The sequence below is a fragment of the Triplophysa dalaica genome, chromosome 11, assembly GCF_015846415.1.
Source record: "Triplophysa dalaica isolate WHDGS20190420 chromosome 11, ASM1584641v1, whole genome shotgun sequence".
NCBI classification, from domain to species: Eukaryota; Metazoa; Chordata; class Actinopteri; order Cypriniformes; family Nemacheilidae; genus Triplophysa; species Triplophysa dalaica.
This window is the reverse complement of record NC_079552.1, coordinates 10695892-10719464: the sequence shown is the minus strand read 5'-3', so window position 1 is coordinate 10719464 and position 23573 is coordinate 10695892. Positions and strand designations below refer to the sequence as shown.

Here is a 23573-nt window from a genome sequence, read left to right as displayed (position 1 = left end):
TACAATTGAAGTAAAAATGACATCCTCCTTTGTGTTCAACAGAATAAAGAAATGTATACAGATTTAAAACAACTTGAGCTTGAGGGATGACAGGATTTTTATTTTCGGATGAACTGTTCCTTAAGGGATGAGTCAAAGCTGCAAAGACATTTTAGATCATACCTACTGAACATTAAAAACAGAACCATGCAAGCACCTCATAATCATTTAATAGAGATTTTAACTACATTTTAGACATACAATTGTATTTTTTATATAATAGAAGAAAAAAAACATTTAGGAAGCCATTGGAAGGCTCATAATACAAATGTAATAAACTAGCATGACACAATACTTACAAAACAAGCAGTGCAGTTGGGGCATCTCAAACGCACATGAACTACTGTTGTATGTTGGTGGGTGTGTGACGTAGAAGGTCACGTGTTTGTGTATAACCGGAGGAAATTGTTACAGTCAGTGCTACTCCCCTCAGTTGAAAATATTAGAGCGACCCGGCACATTTCCTAACATTATCGCCCTCGTTGCCCTGACATCGCCGGCGTTTAAATGCGCCGAGAGCTCCTTTTCGATGGTCGGTCGGTGCTTGACACGATGCCGACCTTTATCAGATTATTATGAACCATTACACAGGTACAGAGCTAGCAGGTTAGCTGGTTGAAAGAACACCCAGGCTGGCGTTTATTGTGACTGCGAGTAAGACGCGCTGCTTCATCATTTCCTCGTTTCGCGGAGCGGGAACAAATCCAGACCTGCCGTGTCTGGACGCGCTTATGTTTCGGTATTTTAATGAAGATGGAGCTTTTTCAAGCTAAGGATCATTTTATTCTCCAGAGCGGAGATAACGCGCTGTGGTGCAGCAGGAAGGATGGATCTATGACCGTGAGACCGGGTAATGCTTTTATATTTCAATCCCATCACTTTGTTACGCTGTACATGTGTTACATTTGCACTGGCAACATTGTTGCCAGACGTGAAGTTCCTGGGCACGACGCAGGATCAAAAGAAGTGATATGTTCTCCTTCTCCCACAGGGGGAATGAGAGATGTCTGTAAATATTAGGAAGTTTTAAGATTTCATTTAAAATAGCTTTGTTTACAAGCATCTGTCTGGTGTTTTCCTTAACCTACTTTCAGTGTAGCGGTGCGTGGATGACATGCGTGTCAGTGAAAACCTCATAGGATGTTTGTGCAGGATGTCGTGACAAATCATTTTATGTACAATACTTGATATTGATATGCAGATGAGGGATCAAATATATTTTGTAACCAATGACGTTTAAATGTCATCTGAGAATGATCATTTTGCAACCCATTTTATCTGGTTTTAAGTGTTTCCACGTTATCCACTAGCTATACAAGAGAATAACAACAACAATAACAATAATAATTTGTATCATCTATCAGAAAGAATGTCATCTTACTAATAAATAAGCCTATTTCTAAATATGCTGCACAATGCTAATACTCTTAAACATCTCGCAAGAAAACACCCAAATAGCTAATGGTGATGGTTAAAAGTCAGGGTCAGTCATGTGACTGTGGATGTAGAGAAAGTGTATTTGGTCAAGACACAGCAGAGGTAAATAATGTGTTGTTCTCTGCCCAGCCACTAAATGCAATAAGGTACTTGGTACAGACACGCCTGTTTAACCTCAGGCAATGTTGACCCTTTTCTGTACCTTGAGTGAATCGTCTTTATTCTCATTACAGGAAACACTTTATTGTTTATTCTTGAGGGTTTAATATACCTTTGTTTTAAAGCTTACCATGATCCACAATCAACTGTCTCACAGCTTTGTTGACTTTCTCTCGATCACGTCACTCTTTTGTTCATCTTTTTTTCTAGTCGTACCACACCTTTCAATGTATACCCATCCAAAGCCCTGCCCCGAGACTTCCTCTTCAGTCAAATGAGGGCTTCTAAAACTAGATGGACAGTTACAGTACATTTGTTTCTGTTTGACTATAAAGAAGACTGCTGCCTTGTGAGCGAGTTCTAGTTTGTTAACCTGTGTGCAGCCACGCTGATCGGTTTAGGTTGCAGTGCTGTTCCATTATTTAACTGGAAAAGGGTTCCTTTCCGCTGTATGCATGATGCATACTGTAGATGCCGTCTCAGTCGTTTTTAAAGAAATACTAACAAAATGTTTAATACTCCATTTGGCAGCATGTCAGGGTCAGGTTGGACCACTGTAGTACTTAATATTTGACTTGCTATCTGCTGATTTTCTTTATCTAAAACACTATGCAATACCTTCATTGCAGGGACAGGCCCTTGGAGCTGTTTGGTTGAAGTGCATTAAGGTCATATTCTCCAGGATTGTGTGTGAGGAGGTGTAACTAACCCAACCTGAAATCAAACCTGCAACCCTAAGAAATGGATTTAAATTCATATGATGGACAGTTCTGTTACTTTCTATTAGGAACTGAAATGTGTTTTGACAACACCACATAATGTTGTGAATCTTAATTATCACTTCATAACACCTGATATCAGAACACATCTAGCTACCAAGACAACAAGGTAACTCCAGACTATAGAAAGTCACATAGAAACAGACCATATATAGAGTCTCTGGGATTATAGATGTTCAACTTTACAGTATGTGAGGTGTTGGGATATATCATTTTCCAAACCGGTTATGATATTAATATCCTGGAAACATTACAGGCAAATCACGCAGAAGTGATCAGTGCTAAGATAAAAAACTACAGTGCATTACTAAAACTGACCTTTTATGTGTGCCTTGGGTATAGATGTCAAGGCAATACATAACTGTTTATATGATAGAATGTTTGTATCTTTTGTTTATGAAAACATAAAGAGTGTAAAAATGTGTTGAATTTTATTTTATTTTATTTTCTCTTCTCTATTTGTAATTTCAGCAACTGACCTGCTACATGCCTGGAACCCTGTCTGTTTGGGCCTTGTGGAGGGAGTTATTGGAAAAATACAGCTTCATGCTGGTAGGTCTAGTAAATTGAATCAATAAAGGATGAGAATTTATAATAAATTACTTTATAATAAATTCATAAATTATGATAAATAAAATTTCTTCGCTGTAAATAAACATGTAAAGGGTGCAATCTAAGAATAGTTTGTTTTCAGTTCTTTTTTGCCAAAATTCAGCTTTTAGCTGAAGAAGCTCCCATAGGTTCATAATGATTAACATAATGAGCTCCAGCACCAGAAATATCAGCTTTGTTTTCTATTATTTTGGAATTGCTAAGTGAATTTCAGTGCTTCGTTTTCCATCTCCAGTTGTCGCCAGTCAACGCATTTGAACGTTATACAGTAGCATTTCAAAGAGTATATTGCATGAAATACACGGTGATACATGACATAGCCCAGTATTTTTGAACAGCTGGTGTAGTACCTGAAGTACCGATACAGTTTTAGCAGATTAAATTAGTCTTGATATGTACAGTGTTAAAGTATGTTCTCCGTTTCCAGTTTAATATACAGAGACAACTGTGTGTAGTCTATTCATAGGTTGACTTCCAGTCGCCTATTGCACAAAGCGAGATGAACAAACTCTGGGTTGCAGAGTAAGTTTTGGGGTTGACAAAACCAGAAAAACCCTACCTGGTTTAGATCAGGTTCAGCTGTTGCACAACACTTGGTATAAACATTCTCTGTCAACTCATGGTTGATCCGGCGTTGCGGGAAACAGCCAATCACACGGAACACAGAAAGCATCATCAGTTTAATTGACTTCTCACAAGATACAAGGGGAGTGACTTAACTGCATCACATATATGTCACTTTGCTCAGAGCTGATTGGTCCAGTTTTGGTTTGCGATCTCTAATAAAAAAACTCACTTTTGTCAATTGTCTGTTTTTTATTATTTACAATTGGTCATAAATGATCAAACGAAAAGGGATTGTTTGCATAGATGAGAAGTTATGGCGCACATCTAACTTTCATTTCATGGTTCAGTTTCTGATTTGAGAAGTGAGCCTCTGTGGTTTGTTAACAGATATACTTGATGGCATATAATGTATTATGGTGTAAGTCTCGTTTCCTTTTTCAATGTGAGATACATGTGACAGGCATCTTTTGATGTACAGTGATGTTCGACTTCGTGAAACTAACAACTAATATAAATGAGCCTTATCATGATTATTGTGAAATTCATACATGTATGTTATACTGCTAAACTTGATATTTCTGTACCATTTGTACAAGTTGTACAAGGCGGGTCTCATGATATCCTATTCACCCGAATGTTTTAGAGTTGCCTGCGGCAAGAAGCACTTTATCTGTTTATCTAATTTGAGAATGGCTGCATAGCGTCACGCTGTAAAAGTCTTTGAGGTCATTGTTATTTCAATATTTGTCATGAGACTGAACCATGCTGTTTAGAGCAGGAAAGTGTGAGATGTGCTTGGAACTTGAAACACATCTTTATCTTTTTGGGCAGATCTCCCCCTGGGCCTGATTCTGATTCGCCAGAAAGCGCTGGTGGGCCTGTTGCCAGGAGACCACAAAGTGTACAAGATCACGAAGATAGTAGTCATTCCACTCTCTGAGGACGAACCACAAGATCTGGAATTAGAGGTAAATATTGACTGGTGTAAATATATTTTATTCATTAGAAAATAATCCTGTGGAAGGTGGAATTGTAATACCTTCTTTAAATGTACTTCATTACTTTATTTTTGCAGTATAGAATGAAACGGGATAGTTTATGCATCACATTTCATGCAATAGAAATTTCTCTAACTTTGCAACAGTTATTTCTTGTCACTGTTTATGTTGGTAGAGATTGTTTAATGCATGATAGATTTTACTGGACTGTCTTCCCAAGTTCCCACTGCTTGTTAGTGTGCCCAGTTGACACCTAAGCCCATGGCAATACACTAGAAATATTTAAGCCCTCTTGTGTAAATGGTTGATGTGCAATTAGTGGAAGAGTAGTGGTGTGTTTCTAAGGGGTTCCAGAGGAAGCGTGATGTTTCTAAGGAATCAGACTCTCAGGAGAGCCTCTTGGATTGAAAGGAAAAGTTAAAGCATGTAAGTGAATCAGTCAGAGGTGTTTAAGAGCTACTGTACTCTATACTTCTGGCGTGATATCTCTAGTTGTAAATCTCCGAAGTTTTTCCCTGTATTGGATATAGCAGCTTTCCTGAGTATTGATTCTAGTTGTTATTTTTGTTTAATGGGCACATAAATCTGCACTGACATTAACAGGACGGTGTCTTAGTTTCTCTTTAATTGAAACCATTATTGGGCTGCATTTGTATGATGGGCTTACACAGGGAAGCATAGATGTTCATGTAAATGGATGTTAATTTGTCACCTTCGAGTCTGAGCAGATAGTAGCAGAATTTTTTTTTTTTCATTAAAACCACATTTTTAGATGTATTGTGGCCATACCAGATCAGTGTCTGTTAAATTTCAACCACATCAAACCTAAGAAGTGACATAAAGTCAGCCAACAGCAAATGTGAAAGACTGACAAAATGACAAGACACATGAAAACTGAAGTCAAAGTTCACCCAAAAAAATATTTTTGAACTTAAATACGTGTAATAATATTTTTTCCTTTTTTTTGTTATTTCTCCAGTTTTTATTTTCTGCAAACAGAATCAATATGTTTATTGTAAATATTCTTAATAGTTCACAGAATGAACCAAAAATAATAATTTTACCTAAATACAATGTCACTATCAAAAGCTGTATTTTTCCTTTGCTGTATTTTTCAGTTTTGCTCATAATGACAAGACTGTCAGCAACATTGTTGCTTAATTCAAGCAGAATTTTACTATAATTTTTTTTTTTTACATTTGTTTTATTTTCAATTCTCTTTATCTCATGATCTTTTAGCTCTGTAAAAAACACCATTTTGGAATCAACAAACCAGAGAAAATCACCCAGTCACCGGATGAGTCCAAGTTCCTGCTGAAGACACTGAATCAGATCAAATCAAATGTTGCCGTTCCCATCAAGAAAAAGGTTGGATTTGAAATACTGATTATTGATTATCATTTTAAAAGACACAGTTCTACCAAAATAACTATTCTGTCATCGATTACTCGTCATCATGTTATTTCAAACCTGTATGACCTTCTTCCTTGGAAATCAAAGATGTTAATCACAATGACAGCTACGGCCAATATTTAGTTTCATAGAATATTTTTTATACAATGAAAGTAAATGCTGACTGAGACTCATTCTGCTCTCCTTTTGTGTATAACAGGTGTGGGTCAACGTGGGGGTTAACATGAGTTATTTTGGGTTATCTTTTGGGTGAAATATCTTTACTGTCTTTAACTTTACTGTTGTTCTCCTGCCTTACAGGTCAAAGAGAATAAAGAGAAGGAACGCCTGGAGAAGAGGCTGCTTGATGAGCTCTATAAGATATTCATGGACTCGGATTCATTCTACTATAGTCTGACCTATGACCTTACCAATACAGTCCAGCGACAGGGAGCGTCGGGCAAGTCAGAGCAACCCCTCTGGAAAAGGGTGAGAGGTCTTCAGAGCTCTTTTTTGTTTGTTTAAGTGATTGTTTTGGTGTTTGGTTGACTTAACAGTCAGTTTATTTATATTTAAAGACTTTTTGAACGTCCGTTGAGTGATAGTCTTTTGTGAAGTTAATTGTCTTGTAGATCTAACTTCAGAACGACATTTTGTTGGTGACTATTTTGAATGCAAATAATTGTTTAGTTCCTGTCACATGGTATTGCCCTTCCTGTTGTAGGTATTATCACAATATCATGGTATTTTTATATTCACTTTAAATTCTTTCATTTGGATGACATTATGTGACCATTTTTAATTGTGGTTATCACACTCTCGCAGGAAACTGTAAGGTAAGAGGAGTGATGTGTTTTTTTACTCTCCTGCCCCCATCCCACACATACAGGATGCAAAGATACATTTATAACCATTTCTCCTTTCTGCATAAACCATACTGTTTTGACACATCAGGTCAGTGTATGGTTCCAAACAATAAGGTACTTACAAACATGAATTAGCTTAGACGTAGTTATTCCAACACAGTGAGCAGTTGTTTGAAGATAGAAGAGAAAGAGAGGCAGGCACAGAGCACTGAAACGGTTCTTAAGCTCTTTTACCAAATTGTTGTGCAAAGTTTGGTTTGTGACGTGCCTCATTGAATAAGTCTCATATCATCCGACAGACTCAGAATACTATTAATTTTTTGCATGATGGTTGTTAATTGTCTTTCAGGTAGATGATCGATTCTTCTGGAACAAGCACATGGTCAAAGATCTCATCGACTTGCAGGTTCAAAACTAGTCATGTGGATTTTAAGTAGTCAATGTCTGTAAATATATTTAAATGTTGATTGAATGTCTGTTATTTTACAGGTGCCTCAGGTGGACCTGTGGTTGATTCCGATCATCCAAGGCTTTGTGCAGGTAGAAGAGCTGGTGGTGAACTACAATGAAAGCTCTGATGAAGAGAAAAGCAGCCCAGATACGCCTCTGCATGAACCCACCTGTGTGGATGACATTCACCCGCGCTTTACCGTGGCCCTTATCTCCAGACGAAGCCGTCACCGTGCAGGTACAAAACACATTATAGACAATATGTGAGCCTGGACAACAAAACCAGTCTTAAGTAGCACAGGAACATTTTTGGTCATTTCCAAAAATACAAGGTAATTTTCTTTTATGCAAAAAATCATTAGGATATTAAGTAAAGATCATGTTCCATGAAGATATTTCTTACTGTAAATGTACAAAACTCTATTTTTGTAAGTGGATGGGCTACTGCAGTGCCCTTTAGATTATCAACTTAAAAGGCGATTTTCTCAATATTTCGCTTTTAATGCACCCTCGTATTCCAGCTTTGTAAACAGATGTTGTTCCGCCAGATAGTCTCCTATCCTAACAAACAATATATCAATACAAAGCCTATTTCTTCAGCTTTCAGATGATGTAAAATCTAAATTTTGAAAAATTGTACCTTAAAACTGGTTTTGTCGTCAATGTTCACCTATAGTAAATGCATTTAACATGCCTTTAGAAAGTGTTCAGCTTATACGGTAATGAGGTTTTGTGGTTTCCATCATAGGAATGCGATACAAGAGGAGGGGGGTGGACACAGACGGACATGTGGCCAATTATGTAGAGACAGAGCAGCTAATCCATGTGCACAGTCATACGCTGTCATTTGTACAGACACGAGGCTCTGTTCCTGTGTTCTGGAGCCAAGCAGGATATCGCTATAACCCCAGACCGCGGATAGAGAAAGGTAGGCCATATCTGTGTAATCGATTCTCTCAAGAGAGGTGAGAGGTGCTTCAGTTTATAGAAAAGCTGACAAGTGTGTTTAACCCTTTATTGTTACTGTAATTCTGTGATCCACCTGCAGCTGTGTCTGCTACATGAAAAAATCTCACAGCTTTGTTTGTCTTTGCAGGCGAGAAGGAAACCATGACTTATTTTGCCTCTCACTTTGACCGGCAACTGGAGATCTACAAAAAACTGGTACATTTGATTGAAATATAGTAATATTATTATTATTGTGAAATTGTGTAAACTATGTTAACTTCAACATTTCTTTTGACAGTGATTCAACGCTTATTTTGTCCCTTCAGGTCATCATTAACTTAGTCGACCAAAATGGACGTGAGAAGTTGATCGGTGATACGTTTCTTAAACAAGTGCTTCTGTACAACAACCCCAACCTAACATACGTTTCATTTGATTTCCATGAACACTGGTAAGAACAAAGGAGAACATCCGGCCTTTGTCATACCACACACAATTTACTATTCAATTTTGTCAAGGGATTGTAGACCCTATCAGAAGAAAAAAATAACACACACTTTCTCCTTTTGTTTTTTTTTCAGTCGAGGGATGAAGTTTGAGAATGTTCAGACTCTCACCGATGCTATCTCTGACATCATCACTGACATGAGATGGGGCTGGTGAGTCCCACAAAATAGTGGTTTCAAGATGTGAAACATGATTTTCTAAAGAACACTCAAATCAACAACTTTTGTTTTGATTTATGGCTGTGATGATGTATATCGATTCACACTCATTATACCATTCTAGGTCAATTCTGCGGTCTATGCAAAGCTCTTCCCTGAACAACAGCTCTTTGATCTATAGGAAGTACTGCTCGATCTAAAATATGAGATTGATTCGTTTAGAACGTGCATTTGAAAAAACAACACTCGTCAAACATCATCATTATAAATATACTTAATTATCATGCAAATACCTGAAAAGGTTTGATAAACAGCGATAGAAAATGACCATTGGCATTTCCTAGAACATTGGGTGCGTCCTAAATCGCGCACGTATGCACTATTCTACGTCATTTTGTAGTCCAAATAGTGTGAGTAGTGCGTTCACATTGAAAATTCTTTAAAAAGAAGTGCACCTTAAGTACCTGGATGATGCACTTTTTCAACCGAAAATATGAAGTGTGGAACTGTGGACACTTCATGCACTCAACGGTCACAGATTCGCTTATGTTGCCGAAGGGAGGCGTGGCTATTAGATGCTTCTCCTGCAAAACTCTCATGCAGAGTGATAACACTTCAATCTGATGATGACGAAAGTATTGCTGGGCAAAACAGATGAAAACTACATTAAATGTACAATGCTACACAAATTTATTTTTATTCACACGACATCGTGCGATTGACGTCATTTGCGCTCGTTTGGAAAACCGATACACTTCCGGTTTGTATAAGATGGTTTAGTATCCATTTATGAAGATTCTACTCCACTGAAATTCAGACAATAGATGGTTGAGTGCATAGTTTCAGTACATAGGATATATTATGTCATTTAGGAATCACATACTGTGACAGTGCATATTGAAAATGAATAAGTACATACCTTTAGGCTGTTAAAACAGTATGTTCTATATAGTATTTGGTGGAGTAGAAGGAATTCCTTTCGGACATACTGCATCCGCCATGTTTTATGGTAATGTGACCCATATGCTCTTTGACCTATGATGTTTTAACAACGACCTATACGTGAGCGTTGGTAAAAACATAATTTAGTCACTAGATATTAATTTAATGAAAACAGACATACGAAATTTGATCATTGCTCAGCTTCTGTGGCATCATGGGATAGACAAGTGTCCATCCGATCCACACTCACGAATCTCAGCGCAAGTAGTAACTTATCTGTATCTTATCTTACTGTTTTTTGCATACTGAGGTTTCGGACATACTATTCATAACTCATTTTCGCCTTCTATATTGTATGGAAGTAGCCGATTTCGGATGCAGCAACAGCTTAATTGTGTAAATTGTGTCCCAGCCCTAAAACTTTTACTGCAAGTTTTATCAAATTTTGTTAACGTAAACAATTTTAACTGTCAATCCCATAGCATGTTTTGCAAAAAAAGCAAAGCCATGGTGCCTATGCAAGTTTTATTGATCATACATGTATACACATGGAACACTTTTTTTTAAATGCGGAAAATTACAGGTTTCGGCAATGAGAATGAAAAACATGTGAGCCTAGACACTATGAAAATATAAAGTAATCTATTAGCCTGGTAGTCATTTGGAAGGTACTGGCAGGACTTTTTATTCACATAAAATCTAACTTAATGTAAATATCTTGGTGCGTGTGTGTAAACAGTCGGAGAATGAGAATATAAGTGATGGACACTTCTTTTTTCCACTATTTCTTTATTTTTTATTATACATGAATATTCTGTCAATGATTTTTTTGTCTTTTTTTTATTTTAATTTAATAACAAAATATAATGCACTCAATAATGTTTATTATAATATTTTTTCTTCTGTTAGCGAATTACATATTTTATAATTTCAAATCTTTACTGCCATGATGTTTTGATGGTTTCGTGAGAATGACCCATTTGCCCTTTAGACTTAAATCTGTGATAACCATCAGATCTATTGTGTTACTATTCTTCCCTTTTTCTTTTGTACTAGCAGACTTATTAAAATCCATCTTTTTTCTATAAAGGGTGGACCAAGCAGGAGTCATCTGCCAACAGGAGGGCATCTTCCGGGTTAACTGCATGGATTGCCTGGACAGAACTAACGTGGTACAGGCTGCAATCGCCCGTGCTGTCATGGAACAGCAGGTATGCATACTCACTTCTGAGCTTGGAACCGCACGGATAAACTTGTACATAATGAAAGCGTATCTGTGAGGATATACTCTGGATATACTCTGGAGTGTGGGCTAAGTGCTTTAAGAACAAAAATAAATAACAATGTAGTTTCTAGGAGCACACGTTCCCATAGCACAGACTTGCATTATGATCATTCATTAACATCCAGTCTTTTATCTCTTTGGTCCCAGCTCAAGAAACTGGGTGTAATGCCACCTGAGCAGCCGCTGCCCCTCAAGTGTTACAGGATCTATCAGATGATGTGGGCCAACAATGGAGACACCATTAGCCGTCAGTACGCTGGCACAGCTGCCCTGAAGGTAAACTGACAGGACGCCTGCCAAAGATCTTATGCTGTTCTTTCACTGCCTGCCAAGTGCATATAATATTTAGCCTGCGGTTAAATCAGACATCTCGTAACCTCTCCCCTTTATGGCAAAAAATTTAAAAGTCTGTATAATTTATTTTATTTGTTTATATAAACGCTGTCAATGGTTTGTGAATTTGTTAACATGTAATGTGCCGGTTTGACAGTTTGTGTGGGTTGTAGGTTTGTGTAGCTCTGTTGTTTTGCAAACACTAAACTTAGATCTACAGCAAAGAAATGATAATATTCCCTATATTATTCGGCGATGATCAAGTTCTCACATACAAATAAGTGTAAATGATTTTTGGTAAATATTCTGGGTTCGATTGATAAACACATGGTCTGCTTTTTAAAAATCCTTGTAATTTATATACTTGCGAACCAAGCCCTATGAAAAGTGAAGCCCAGTGAAAACAGTCACTGTTGATGTTTTCTGACCACCCGGTTTGCATGTGGGCTGAGCTCTAGAGTCGATCTAATGTGTGTTGATATGTCACGTAGGGAGATTTCACACGGACAGGAGAGCGAAAGTTAGCGGGTGTGATGAAGGATGGTGTGAACTCAGCTAATCGGTACTATTTGAACCGCTTCAGAGACGCCTACCGGCAGGCCGTCATCGGTGAGAGTGTCTTATCAGTCTGTATCATGTATTATATGTGACCCTGGAAAACAAAATGGAAATTTTTACATCATATGAAAGCTGAATAAATAAGCTTGCCATTGATTTGTGGTTTGTTAGGATAGGACTTTAGAATCTGAGGGTTCAAAAAATCTAAATATTGAGACAATCGCCTTGTGAGGTTGTTAATCGGAGGTAGGACATTTACAAAATATCTTCATGGAACAAAATCTAAATTTAGTATCCTAATGATTTTTATAAAAGAAAAATCTTGAATTTTGACACATACAATGTATTTTCGGCTATTACTTAAAATGTTCCATTGCTACTTAAGACTGGTTCTGTGGTCCAGGGTCACATATGTATATGCATATATAAGAAAATAATGCTATTGCCCCAGGTCAGTGCCTCATATTTCATGTGTTTCCAGACCTCATGATGGGCCTTCCAGTAACAGAAGACCTGTATTCCATCTTCAGCAAAGAGAAGGAACATGAGGAGAAAGAAAAGGAGAGTCAAAGAGGAGCTCAGGAGCAGGTCAGCTTCCTGCTGCAAACATACATGCAGCTGCTGTTGCCTGATGATGAGAAGTTTCATGGCGGTTGGGCCCTGATTGACTGCGATCCAAGGTTAGAGCAATATAATATAATACGTAATATATTATATTAATATTTCTATTAATGTTGTCATATGATTTTGATATTATAAATTATCTAAGTGAATAACATTATCAATATCATTTTTTAAAACATTTTAGGTGATGATAAAATTGGATATAAGATTTTTATACATTTTTGCATTTTATTTTATTTTATTTAAAAAAAGTCTGTGTATGAAATTAATTTTTAAGCTTAATTAAAAAAAGTAAATTCTTAGTGTACTCTTCCTTCTACAGTATTTTGTCATTGATTCAGAGGTACTTATGTTTTTTGTATGATTATGTTATAACTGTTTGGGTGAAGTCGTCATATTTCCTCAAATCTTAGAGCGTTTGTTGGTGGTAGGTTATGGTGTTGAGTTATGGATGTCTAAACCTTACTGGTTGGGCTGGATTTTTCTGAGGTTGATTTAAGCCTGAGGTTTACTGTGATCATAATATGAGAAGCTCACCTTAGCATTTCACACATGCTAAAACAGTCCGTATGTGTGAAATTCATCTTAGTGCGCCAATATTTTTTTTTTATAAGACCAGGGTTTTGGTGGTATTGTTTATGAGCAAAGCCTCTGTTTTTAGATAATGACCTTTCGCTTGGCTGTTTTTTTTCCAGTCTCATAGATGCCACGCATAAAGACGTTGACGTTCTTCTGCTGCTGTCCAACTGTGCTTATTATGTAGCTTAGTAAGTTTGTGTTCTCTCAGTGTTTATACAAAATGAGTAATCATGCCCTGGCAATGATTTAACACTACTCCACCTTCTGTTGCTGTTCAGCTACGATGAGGAAGCAGACAAAGTCAACCAGTACCAGAGACTCAACTTAGAAGGTCTTGAAAAGATTGAAATTGGTAAGACCTTATAGCGAGCTGAAATCGCATCCTTTTAAAAAAATACTGTTATACTTTGGATTGACACCATGATGGTTGTTTCCAATGCTTTTTTTGCTTTTTAGGTCCAGAACCAACACTGTTTGGTAAACCTAAATACTGCTGCATGCGTCTGCATTATATGAACGGTGAGATAAGCGGTTACTTCCACACACTGAGAGCTGTCACACGGAATCCAGAGGATGATGGGAAAGGTAGGATCCGTTGTTTATATAGCATGATTTCTAGTGGCACTATTTAAATTCATGGTTCACCCAAAAAAAAAAATTTGTCATCGTTTATTCACATTCTCTTCATTTTAAACCGGTATTACTTTTTTTCCCCGCTCAAAACACAGAAGAAGATATTTTAAGGAGATATATTAACCACACAACATTTACTTCTATTGTGTGTACACAAAACCAATGCAAGTCAATGGGTACCGCAGTCGTTAGGTTATCAACATTCTCCAAAATATCTTCTTTTGGGTTCCGAGGGGAGTAATTCTGTGATTGACATTTTAGGTTAAGCTGGTAAAAGATATAACTCGGCTCTGCGTATGCTCTTGCTTGAAGAGTTTTGTGATAAATAATGGTTTATTTCCTCCGCACACGTTGGATTGTTTGCATTTCAGACACACTCCAGTGCATAGCTGAAATGCTTCGTATTACAAAGCAAGCAATGGGACTCGATGTCCAGGTTGTTGAAAAAAAACTAGAGAGGTAAGAAGATTTGGGGGATTGTTATATAATTTCAAAGATCAAATTGTACTAGGTGCTTGGTTGGTAAAACCTGTGTTGTTTTATCTTAGGAGGCACAGCAAACCTCATGAGGATATTATGGGAATTCAAGGCAAAGCTGTGGATCAAGTCCTCGGATCTGGTTTGGCTCAGGGCAAAAGTTTCCTCATGAACAAGTTCTCAACACTAAACCAGAAAGTGAAGCAAACAAAGACTAACGTTAACATTGGAAACTTCAAGCCGTTGGGAAGACTAGGGACCTTTTCAAAGCCGGAGGTCAAGGTGAACTTCTTGAAGCCCACCTTGCATGTGAACCTTTGGAAATCTGACAGCAGTTTGGAGACCTCTGACGTCAAAGTGGGTTCTGGAGCCCGTATTGATGCGCATTCTGTAGAAATGTCCTCAGATTCGGATTCATACAACTCGGACGAGCAGCCATGCACAGGCTCTCGGGAGAACGTAGACTATGTGCTTCCTAGCTGTGGAATCGTAGCATCTGCTCCACGCCTTTCCAGTCGCTCGCAGTCTATCAGCAGTGTTGAGATCGCGGTACCCTCAATCATCCGAGTCACAGGCTGTGATAGCAAAACTGCAGATACCTTGTCGGTTGGCCTGTATGACTCTCCTGGTGCGGCCTCTGAAGCAGAGGAGGCCATTCTGATTGACTTTGGGACACCCATCGATGCCTACTGCCACCAGTTTGTCCAGGATGCCAAGACCAAACCAATAGAGGTGTTTGTGGACGTGGCCCAACCACCCAAACCACAGGAACCTCAAGGCACCAAAGCTCCAGCTCCAGCTGCAAAACTCGGTTCTTCGCTTTCCCAACAGCAGCTCCATCGTCCTTCTCAGCTTGAGGTGGATCCTTCAATATCCGGAGGAAATCTTCTGACAGTCCAGCCTTCAGGTTCTGCAACGTCATGCGGGTCACAAAAGAGTCTTGAAGGCAATACAGGAGCCTCCCCAGCAGATGCTAATGGGAGCCGTGTCGTGTCACCCTTCGCTAAGATCAGGAGCTCTATGGTTCAGGTGGCTAGTTTGACCCAGGCCGGACTTACCCAAGGCATTAATTTTGCTGTGGCGAAAGTACAGAAAAGCCCAGAGCCGGAAGCTGTCAACGAGACTCAAGAAAATGAATTGCGAGCGATGTTTACACAGTGCCAGACCAGGATCATTCAGATATAGCTATGTGCTTTCAACCTCATGTATTTTAGTGTTAATAGAACGTGACTTCCAGTAACAATGGGTAGCGTAAACTCACACAAATTCTCACCAACTAATGTCACATTCCCCCCATTTAACCAAACCAAAGTTTACAGCCAGTGTTGAGTAGAATGTAGTACATCTAAGATTAACCCGACTGAGTCATATCCTAAGCATCTATATAACGCTGGTTTGCATGTAAAGAAATAGATAACCGAGGTAGATAAAGGACAAAATTTTATTGCATGTCGAGACCCAGGATGTGTAACCCCCCACTTGTGCAGTACACTTCCTTAATTCACTGGCTGTTTTAGCTCAAACGTTTCTTAATAGTAACCAGGTTTGAATATCAGTGGGCAGCTTAATATCACGCATTAGAAAACTGGACACTAACATATTATATGGATATCTTCAATGTGGTGTTTGTCATAAAAATAGGTCCAGAGTAGTTGTGTAGATGGTCAGATTATATTATTCAAACTGTAAGTATTATATGTAAGTACTGTAGCAACTCTCTAAATGTTTATAGACAGAGAATTATATTTACATGCTCTTAGGGTTATAATCATGGCTAAAGATGTCACAGGCTTTTTTTTAGGTCTCTTGATGCAATCGTGCAATTTATAGGTGAACTGTCAAGTGAAACAGATATTTATTTCATTGAGATTATAAAGTTTATGTCTTAATTTTACCTTCCTTAATTTTTATTCGTATGCGGTGGAATAATGTAACAGTTGCTATCTTTAGATGCTCTGCTCTTTCCGAAGAGTAAAAACCGTATGAAAGGAGACAGGTTTCAAATACTGGTTCAAACCTAAATATATTTGGTGTTTAAAGATAAAGTAAATCTGGCAAAGCAGAAATCACAGTTTGTTAACAGTTTCTAATGTTCCCTTGTTTAGCAAACTTATTTTGCAGTCTTAAATGGCAAGAGCAAGCCTTACTAAATATATTAAACGCAGGTTTTTGACAAGTCTACCTTTAAAATAATTTTATTTTAAGTCAGGTTACTTATGTTTTGTCTGCAGCATAGATAATATGTTTCTATACTCTGTTTGGATAATGTTAAGTCTCTTTGGCCTGAATGCCATTCCGTTTAGATTTAGAAAAGTGATAAGGATCATCTTTAAAACTGCTTTAGTGTATTTTCTTGATGCAGAAAGAACATCAAGCGTTGCTGGAGGATGTCCGGGGAATCCTATTCTAAGCCTGAAGTAGATAGTTCACCCAAAAATGTATTATATACACATCCTCATGTCATTTCAAACCTACACTCGAAGATATTTTGAAGGATGTTGGTAAACAAACATGGGACCCCATTGACTTTCATCGTGTAGACACAAAATCACTGAGACCTTTTTCAAATCATTTGTGTTTCGGAGATAGAGAGTCGTACAGGTTTTAAACAACATAAGGGTGAATAAATGATGACCAAATTGAATATTTGGGTAAACTATTCCTTTAATGAGCAATTGAGGATTAGTTGTGTGGCCTGTGAGGCTCTTGGGTATGAAAAAATCATATTAGCCTTAATGGCTGGCAGATCAGTTCTGCGGACCACAGTTTTGCAAAGATTCATCTTTATTCTCTCACATTGCGCCACAGTGCTGTAGAAACGCATACATGTTCAGACATTCCTGGAGCTGGTACGTCATTTTAATAACCTGAGCTTTAATAAATGATTGCTGTTATTCAATAGCGATAACACGTGCAAGATTTGGTAGGAACTGGATTTGGTTTTATTTTTTTAACTGTAACATGGCATGCACTGAACTGTTCTTTGCTTTGAACTTGACATTTTTTGGGCAGAGGTTTATGCTAAGGTCATGGTTTATCAGTACGTTAAGACATTCCTCTTGTTTTGGTTGTGTATATTTTTATTTCTATGCGCCAAGAGTTGCACTGTTCCTGTTCTTTAAATGTCTAAGTGTAGTCATTTGTCACAAAGTGCTTTTGAATCCACCCTGTTTTTTTCCACATTTGTAAGTTAACTGACATGTCTCGTGTTATATCGTTTGTTCAACGGTCTTTAATTTTGAATGTGTCCGTGACATTCACATCATTGTTTCCAGCCTTGGAACCTAACCTTTATTTCAAAATAGAGTATTTATTAAAAAAATCCACAACCCTCTTCCCCAGTATTTTCCTGTTAAACATTAACAATTGTGTAAACTGCTGTATTTTAAAATGTTTTGGGATGTGTGGGAGGCTTTTTAATTAAATAAAACAATGTCATTTTAAATAACCCCTGAACATTAGTTATCATATGATGAGATTACACAATGTTATTTTGCGATTAGTTATTACAATATTACCAAATTTTCCAAGATACTACAGTAAGATATGAAGTTATTTATTTTCCAATGATAATCATGTCCTGGTTCCCTCTTCTTACAGTGACGATAGATTCCTTTCAGACAAGACCGCTTTAATACCCTACAAATATGTTGCGATACATTTTCAGCATTCAGACCCATTGTGAGAGATTTGTGGCTCATAAGCAGGCCATGGAATGCAAGACTGAGAGATGGTTTTGCACTTACAAGACATTCCACATTAGTACGAGAGTATGGGCCTGTGCCATCTTTAAACCTATTAAATGTGTTTGTTCAAAGATTTCAAAGTCATGAAAATGATTGGTAATGTATCTGGAAGAATGACAAAAGAAACTCCTGATGTTACAGACATATACAGGCTTACAACATGAAGATCTCTAGATTTTATTTTCTGTAATACCCTTGTGCCAGAAGTGCAAATATTTGCATTAAGGCAGTTATACTTTGTCATACATCTGCATGTGCTTATAAATGTTAATATACAATGACTCAAAAAAGTTATCAAAAATGAAATCAAACATCAAAAACAACTTACCCAAGGTTTTACAGCATATTTAAAATGAAGTAAAAAACTGTACAAACCCAATGCCATATGAAAACACGTTTAACGTTTTCCCAAAATATAAACAAGGAATTCTTGAAGTATTTGTAAATAGCAACATATCTTAAGGCTCATTTCCATTCACACGTTTCTGCTCTTGTTTTCTGGTTATTCTCAAGGCCTCTAGCTGCTTGGCTTTCATCCAGCCATCTCTGGAAAGAGTGTTCTGCCCATGACTCAGTGAAAGCAACCTGAAAGTGTAAATTAAAACTATTTCAGACCAAATTTGTTTGGTTATAAAATAAATTACACAACAGGATTATACAATTGGTTGTAAAATGGCAAGCTGAAACCTACCTTGCAACGACCAGCAATATATGCAGGTCTTCTGCAGACATACTCTGAGGGTTATCTTTACGCATTTCTACAAAGTCTTCTTCTACTGCCTACAGACAAAAAAATTATGACAATTTATTTCTATATCACACTTGTACACTGTTTACACATGGAAAGACAAACAGCAACAAATGTGTATCTGACCTTCGTGATCTCATCTGAGATGCTGTAATTGAGGGTGCGGGCCACGCTCAGGTAGATTCGGTACTTGTTGAACTGAGAAGGAAGCTGTGCTACATGTATTGCACTCAGATACTCTTCAAGGATCGGTGGATTCAGAGTGGGCTGCAGATGGACCAGACAGTCAGACTGAGAAAAAAAAGAGTGTTACAGGTCTCTTTAGGAAACAGCAATTGTGCTTTTGATCTTTTAGTTCTCGTTTATAGAAATGTCATGAAACTATTCCTCAATAAATCTACAGAGTTGCCTTTTCAAAGTTTATAACACTATAAAGTACAGTGCAGTCATTAAATAAATGGCCTGTCCGGGCCACTCCCTCTAATGTCCTTGTGGAGGAACTGCAGCCATGACAACAAAAGAGCTGAAGCACAGAAATAGCACAGGACATTCCACAGGCTGTTAGATTCACAGCAAAGCCACAATTAGAGTCCAGCCACGGCTGACGACAACCCTGTGGGACTGTGATGGAAATATTATGCCGTCTTCACAACTGCCCGATGGAAACAACTCCCATCCTCATGCCAGTCTCCTGAGAGTAGCATTTGACCCTAGTTGTTTTAAGTGGCTATGAAGGCCACTGCCTTGATTCTTAATATTTGCAATATTTAATTGAACAATACAACAAGTTACAGAGACTCAGGCCTAATGTCCATACCGGGAGAAGGGATCGGCCCTCGGATGTGATAAGCACGTTAATATTGCAGGGGAATTCCATCTGATGGTAGTTGAAGTCGTAATCAACCTTCTGCCAAGAGATAAGGTTTCCCAATGCAGTAATGTTCCGCACACCTACATCGAGAACAAAGAGACAAAGCTTTGAATACTACATTTAAGATACAAATGTAATGCATTGAATAAAACTTAGCAATGAATTCTCAATCAGTCTTCGCATTAAAAATGTCCATCCTCAAAAGATACTATACATAAAGTCCCAGGTTACAATCGACCACTTCCTGTCAGATGTTAAATTTACATTCACATGTGTGTCTCAGTCACTATACTCTTCTGCAATAAAATGAGTCCTCTCACCTGTGGTGTCCAGTTGGCCCTGTTCCAGCTGGGTCTCATCCAGAAACAGAGATGTGTTATTGGCCAGCTGAAGAATTCCACTCACCAGACGATTAGCTGTATAGTCTTTCTTGGGCACCATGCGTTGGTTGTTCATATTATGCAGGCTCATAGACAGACGGAATGACTAGCAAGAAACGGTATAGTAAATACTTACTTGGTATTTCATAACCACAATATTACAATATTTACTAGAAGACTTACAGATGGCACTAGATACTGGATGACCTTGTAGAGATGCTCTGTGTATGGAGAGTTCTGAGGACAGCCACTGAAATTAAGGGTAAATTTTCCTAGAGGAAGTACATCGCGTCTGCTATACCTACAACAAAGAAGAGATGCAAATCTTACGCTGTGTGATCTAAAGAGCTGCAGGGTGTAAAGGTTTAAGTTTCACGCTTTAACAGGACAACTAGGAAGAAACAACAAAGCACATTTACAAAGTGATACACAAGGCAAGTACACTAGAAAACATTGTTTTTGCACAGAAGCACTTCAGACATGAAACTGATTCAGAGGTGAAAAAAGCTACTTACACATTAGAGATGAGATGGAGAATGAGGTACTCTGCAGCGAGTGAATCTCCCAGAAGGAGATGAGTGAGGTAAGTCAGCAGCTCTGCTCTGACTGCGGGAAGTTCCCCGAGAAAACTGCTTATATCTGAGGACAGCATACATATACATGGTAAGAGCGTGTTGCGGCTGGGCACAAACTACAACAATTAAATGCATGAGCGCCGTCTTACAATCTGCCTTCTTCTCTGCGGCACCAGAGGGCAGTAATGGGTTGTTGTGAACTAGAGGTTGGGCATACAGCATGTGGAGTCGTGGTACAAGTGATGCTGGTGGGCTGTGGACTCTCTGCTCCTCTATAGTCTCCATGCTGTCTGTGGGGTCTATCAGTGAAGATGCCTCCCTGCGTGTACGACAGATATTACCTTATTACACTGAAAATAAAATAAATAAATAAAAACTCCAAAAATGATTGACGTCTACCTCTCATCTGCAATCACACTTAATGCAGGGTCCACAGAAAGGATGCCAAAAACTTCTAACATATCATTCAGTTTGAAATTATCCCAGTCTTCATACACCTGCCAATTACAGAGATTACACATGTGATATGGCTGTCTAAGTGTAGGAACCATTTAAAGCTGTAAACTACCATGTTATTGCAAGTAAATTACAGTTTAAACATGTCTTCAAGACGACTTAATTATACTCCAAAAAGCTTGTATTAAAAATTATATCGATGAAACACAGAAAAAGCTAACAAACTTTAAGAGTGAGCTTAGAAATATGTGTTTCAAGAGTTTTAGTGGAATTATTTGCGATTCATGCCTGTTAACTAAGCATTCATCTAGTGTACTACTAAATAAATGTAGCACACTACTGAATAAAAATGTTGATGACTCATCTTGATCTTTTTGTCCAATAGGAAAAAAGTAAACACAACTGCACTCATGAACTTCATTGGCTCTTTAAAATGAAGGAAGATTTAAGAGTTAAACCTTAACAAGGCAGGCTGGGCCCTTTTCCCCAGGCAAAGGGAAGTTCAGATCCAGACTGGAAGTATGGTGCGAAGGGGAAGAGTTCTGACTGGGTGCTTCTGTCTCCTGTCGCTTTGACTCTGAGTTGCGATGAGAACTTGCAGAGCCTTGTGCTCCTGCTCAAAGACAAATTGTAAATTGAACATGAGCCATAACAGACATAATATATGTCTATATACTCAGATTGCACAGAAAAAAACTGTTTACATTTGCCATTCATAACTAAAACTGCATTAGAAAATCAATTTCCCTGCCCAACCTTGACTGAGATGTTTCATCTGTTGTGGCTGTGTGTCCATATCATCGTCTTCCTCATAGCTGCGCTTATGCCGGTTGGGGGCATAAGAAGTGGAGGGCACGTCACGTGCTTGACTGGTGCCTGCATAACTGTTTCTGATCTGTTAAAGAACTTGAAGCATTCTGTTTAAGCAAAAAATGGAAATTGACAGTGATAAAATGAGCACAAGCTTAAAAACAAAAGATTCAAAGATTGCAAACATGATGAAGATCTATGTAAAGGATATTTCCTTGACCCACTGAGATTCTCCTGGGATTGGGACACAATAAAAAGTCTGTCTCTCTGATGTCAATGAGTTTTTCGAGTTAAAGTCCACCTGTTGATGTAAAAGTTCATTTGATGTTTATTCAGCCATGGCTTTCAACATCACTATTATGTCATCTCAACAAAAAAAGAATTTCATTCAGTTTGTAGTTTGTAAATGCATGTTGCAAATGATCGCTTACCCCACAATCTGTAACATCTTTGTACTTTCCACATTTCACCACCTGTAAGGGAAATAGAAATGATATAAACAGGCACTTGGTCTTAAATACAACTGCCAGTTCATTGTGTTGCAAACTGATAGAGAGAAAATAGATTTGTACCATACAGAAGTTGGAACAACTTACTTTGGTGTTTGACGTAGGATCATTTATCTCATACACTCCCATAAAATATTCTGGATCGAACATATCCTGGACCATGCATCGAAATTTCACTAAGCTATTAGGCTTCAGGTAATGCAGAGGAACATCATTCAAAGATGGAACCTAAATAACCAAACAGAAGAAAGTTGATATGAGCTGTAAACACCCAGTTTCATAATTTTTGACTTTTTATTACAATGAAGTTTGGCTTGTAATGTTTATAAAACAATATAAAGCTAGACGTTGCTCGGGACAGGTGTGTGTGCCAGAGCTACTGATTAACTGCCTGTATTATCTGTCAAAACAAACCTCTACCGTAAACATGCGCTAATTCATCTACTACTTCCGGGTATAGAGCATAAAATAAGTTGCTTGTGCATATGTCGATATCATAACAAGACTAATAAAAAGATTTGAGCAACTACCCAGGTGTGAGTGTCGTTTAATTTCAGTTTCTCTTTGAAATAGTCCACCACCTTCTTCTCCCAGTCTGGACTGGAGTTACTCTGGGCTGAAGAGACATTAAGCACATTGGAAACAGTAGTTTATACATCATACTAAGTAACATCGTTGACAAATGTCGTGGTTATAAACAGAAAGTTGTATGAAAATAATGTCCTTTAACTTGAAAACTGAGCTATAAGTTTCACGAACAAGCGTAAAAAGTCATGCTGGTCACATGCTCTGTTAACTAGTCCACATACTACATGAAAAAGAAGAATTTTTAACCATTGCGTCTTACCAAACAGTCCATCAACAACACCCAGCGGGTTATTAATCCAATCGTCAACTGTAGGCATCGCTGCAAGATTAATAAACAAACAAAAGTTAAAACTAATGTGCCTTTGACAAGCACGTTCCGTAGACAGAACCCCACAATACACCGTGGCGGGAAAATTGCGTCATGAAAAACTACCACGTGACCCCGGCGCCTTTGCGTAGGCTGGATAGCTGCTTACCGATGTATGCAGATTTTTAAATTAAAATAAAAGCAACGGCGACAATCCCTTATGCCAAATAGTTTGACTAT

At 38.0% G+C, this 23573-nt stretch overlaps 2 protein-coding genes across 2 annotated transcripts; one reads left to right on the top strand and one right to left on the bottom strand.

Annotated features, from left to right (window-relative positions):
• Positions 1 to 430: 430 nt before the first annotated feature.
• On the top strand, positions 431 to 17791 carry inpp5f (inositol polyphosphate-5-phosphatase F). Its single transcript, XM_056759994.1, has 20 exons — positions 431 to 889; positions 2886 to 2966; positions 4425 to 4561; positions 5831 to 5959; positions 6305 to 6472; positions 7199 to 7255; positions 7339 to 7537; positions 8048 to 8227; positions 8396 to 8463; positions 8574 to 8698; positions 8829 to 8906; positions 10945 to 11065; positions 11287 to 11415; positions 11964 to 12081; positions 12512 to 12710; positions 13350 to 13421; positions 13512 to 13585; positions 13690 to 13818; positions 14238 to 14325; positions 14415 to 17791. The coding sequence occupies exons 1-20, from the start codon at positions 787 to 789 to the stop codon at positions 15526 to 15528; spliced, it is 3369 nt and encodes a 1122-aa protein (XP_056615972.1). The 5' UTR covers positions 431 to 786; the 3' UTR covers positions 15529 to 17791.
• Positions 17792 to 18250: 459 nt separating this feature from the next.
• On the bottom strand, positions 18251 to 23467 carry mcmbp (minichromosome maintenance complex binding protein). Its single transcript, XM_056759996.1, has 16 exons — positions 23286 to 23467; positions 22969 to 23054; positions 22526 to 22666; positions 22361 to 22402; positions 22141 to 22230; positions 21876 to 22005; positions 21578 to 21732; positions 21063 to 21160; positions 20813 to 20982; positions 20604 to 20727; positions 20272 to 20389; positions 20029 to 20194; positions 19655 to 19788; positions 18964 to 19128; positions 18781 to 18869; positions 18251 to 18674 (listed from the first exon to the last, which is right to left on the bottom strand). Exons 1-16 carry the CDS (start codon positions 23341 to 23343, stop codon positions 18548 to 18550), a joined length of 1893 nt encoding a protein of 630 aa, XP_056615974.1. The 5' UTR covers positions 23344 to 23467; the 3' UTR covers positions 18251 to 18547.
• Positions 23468 to 23573: the final 106 nt, after the last annotated feature.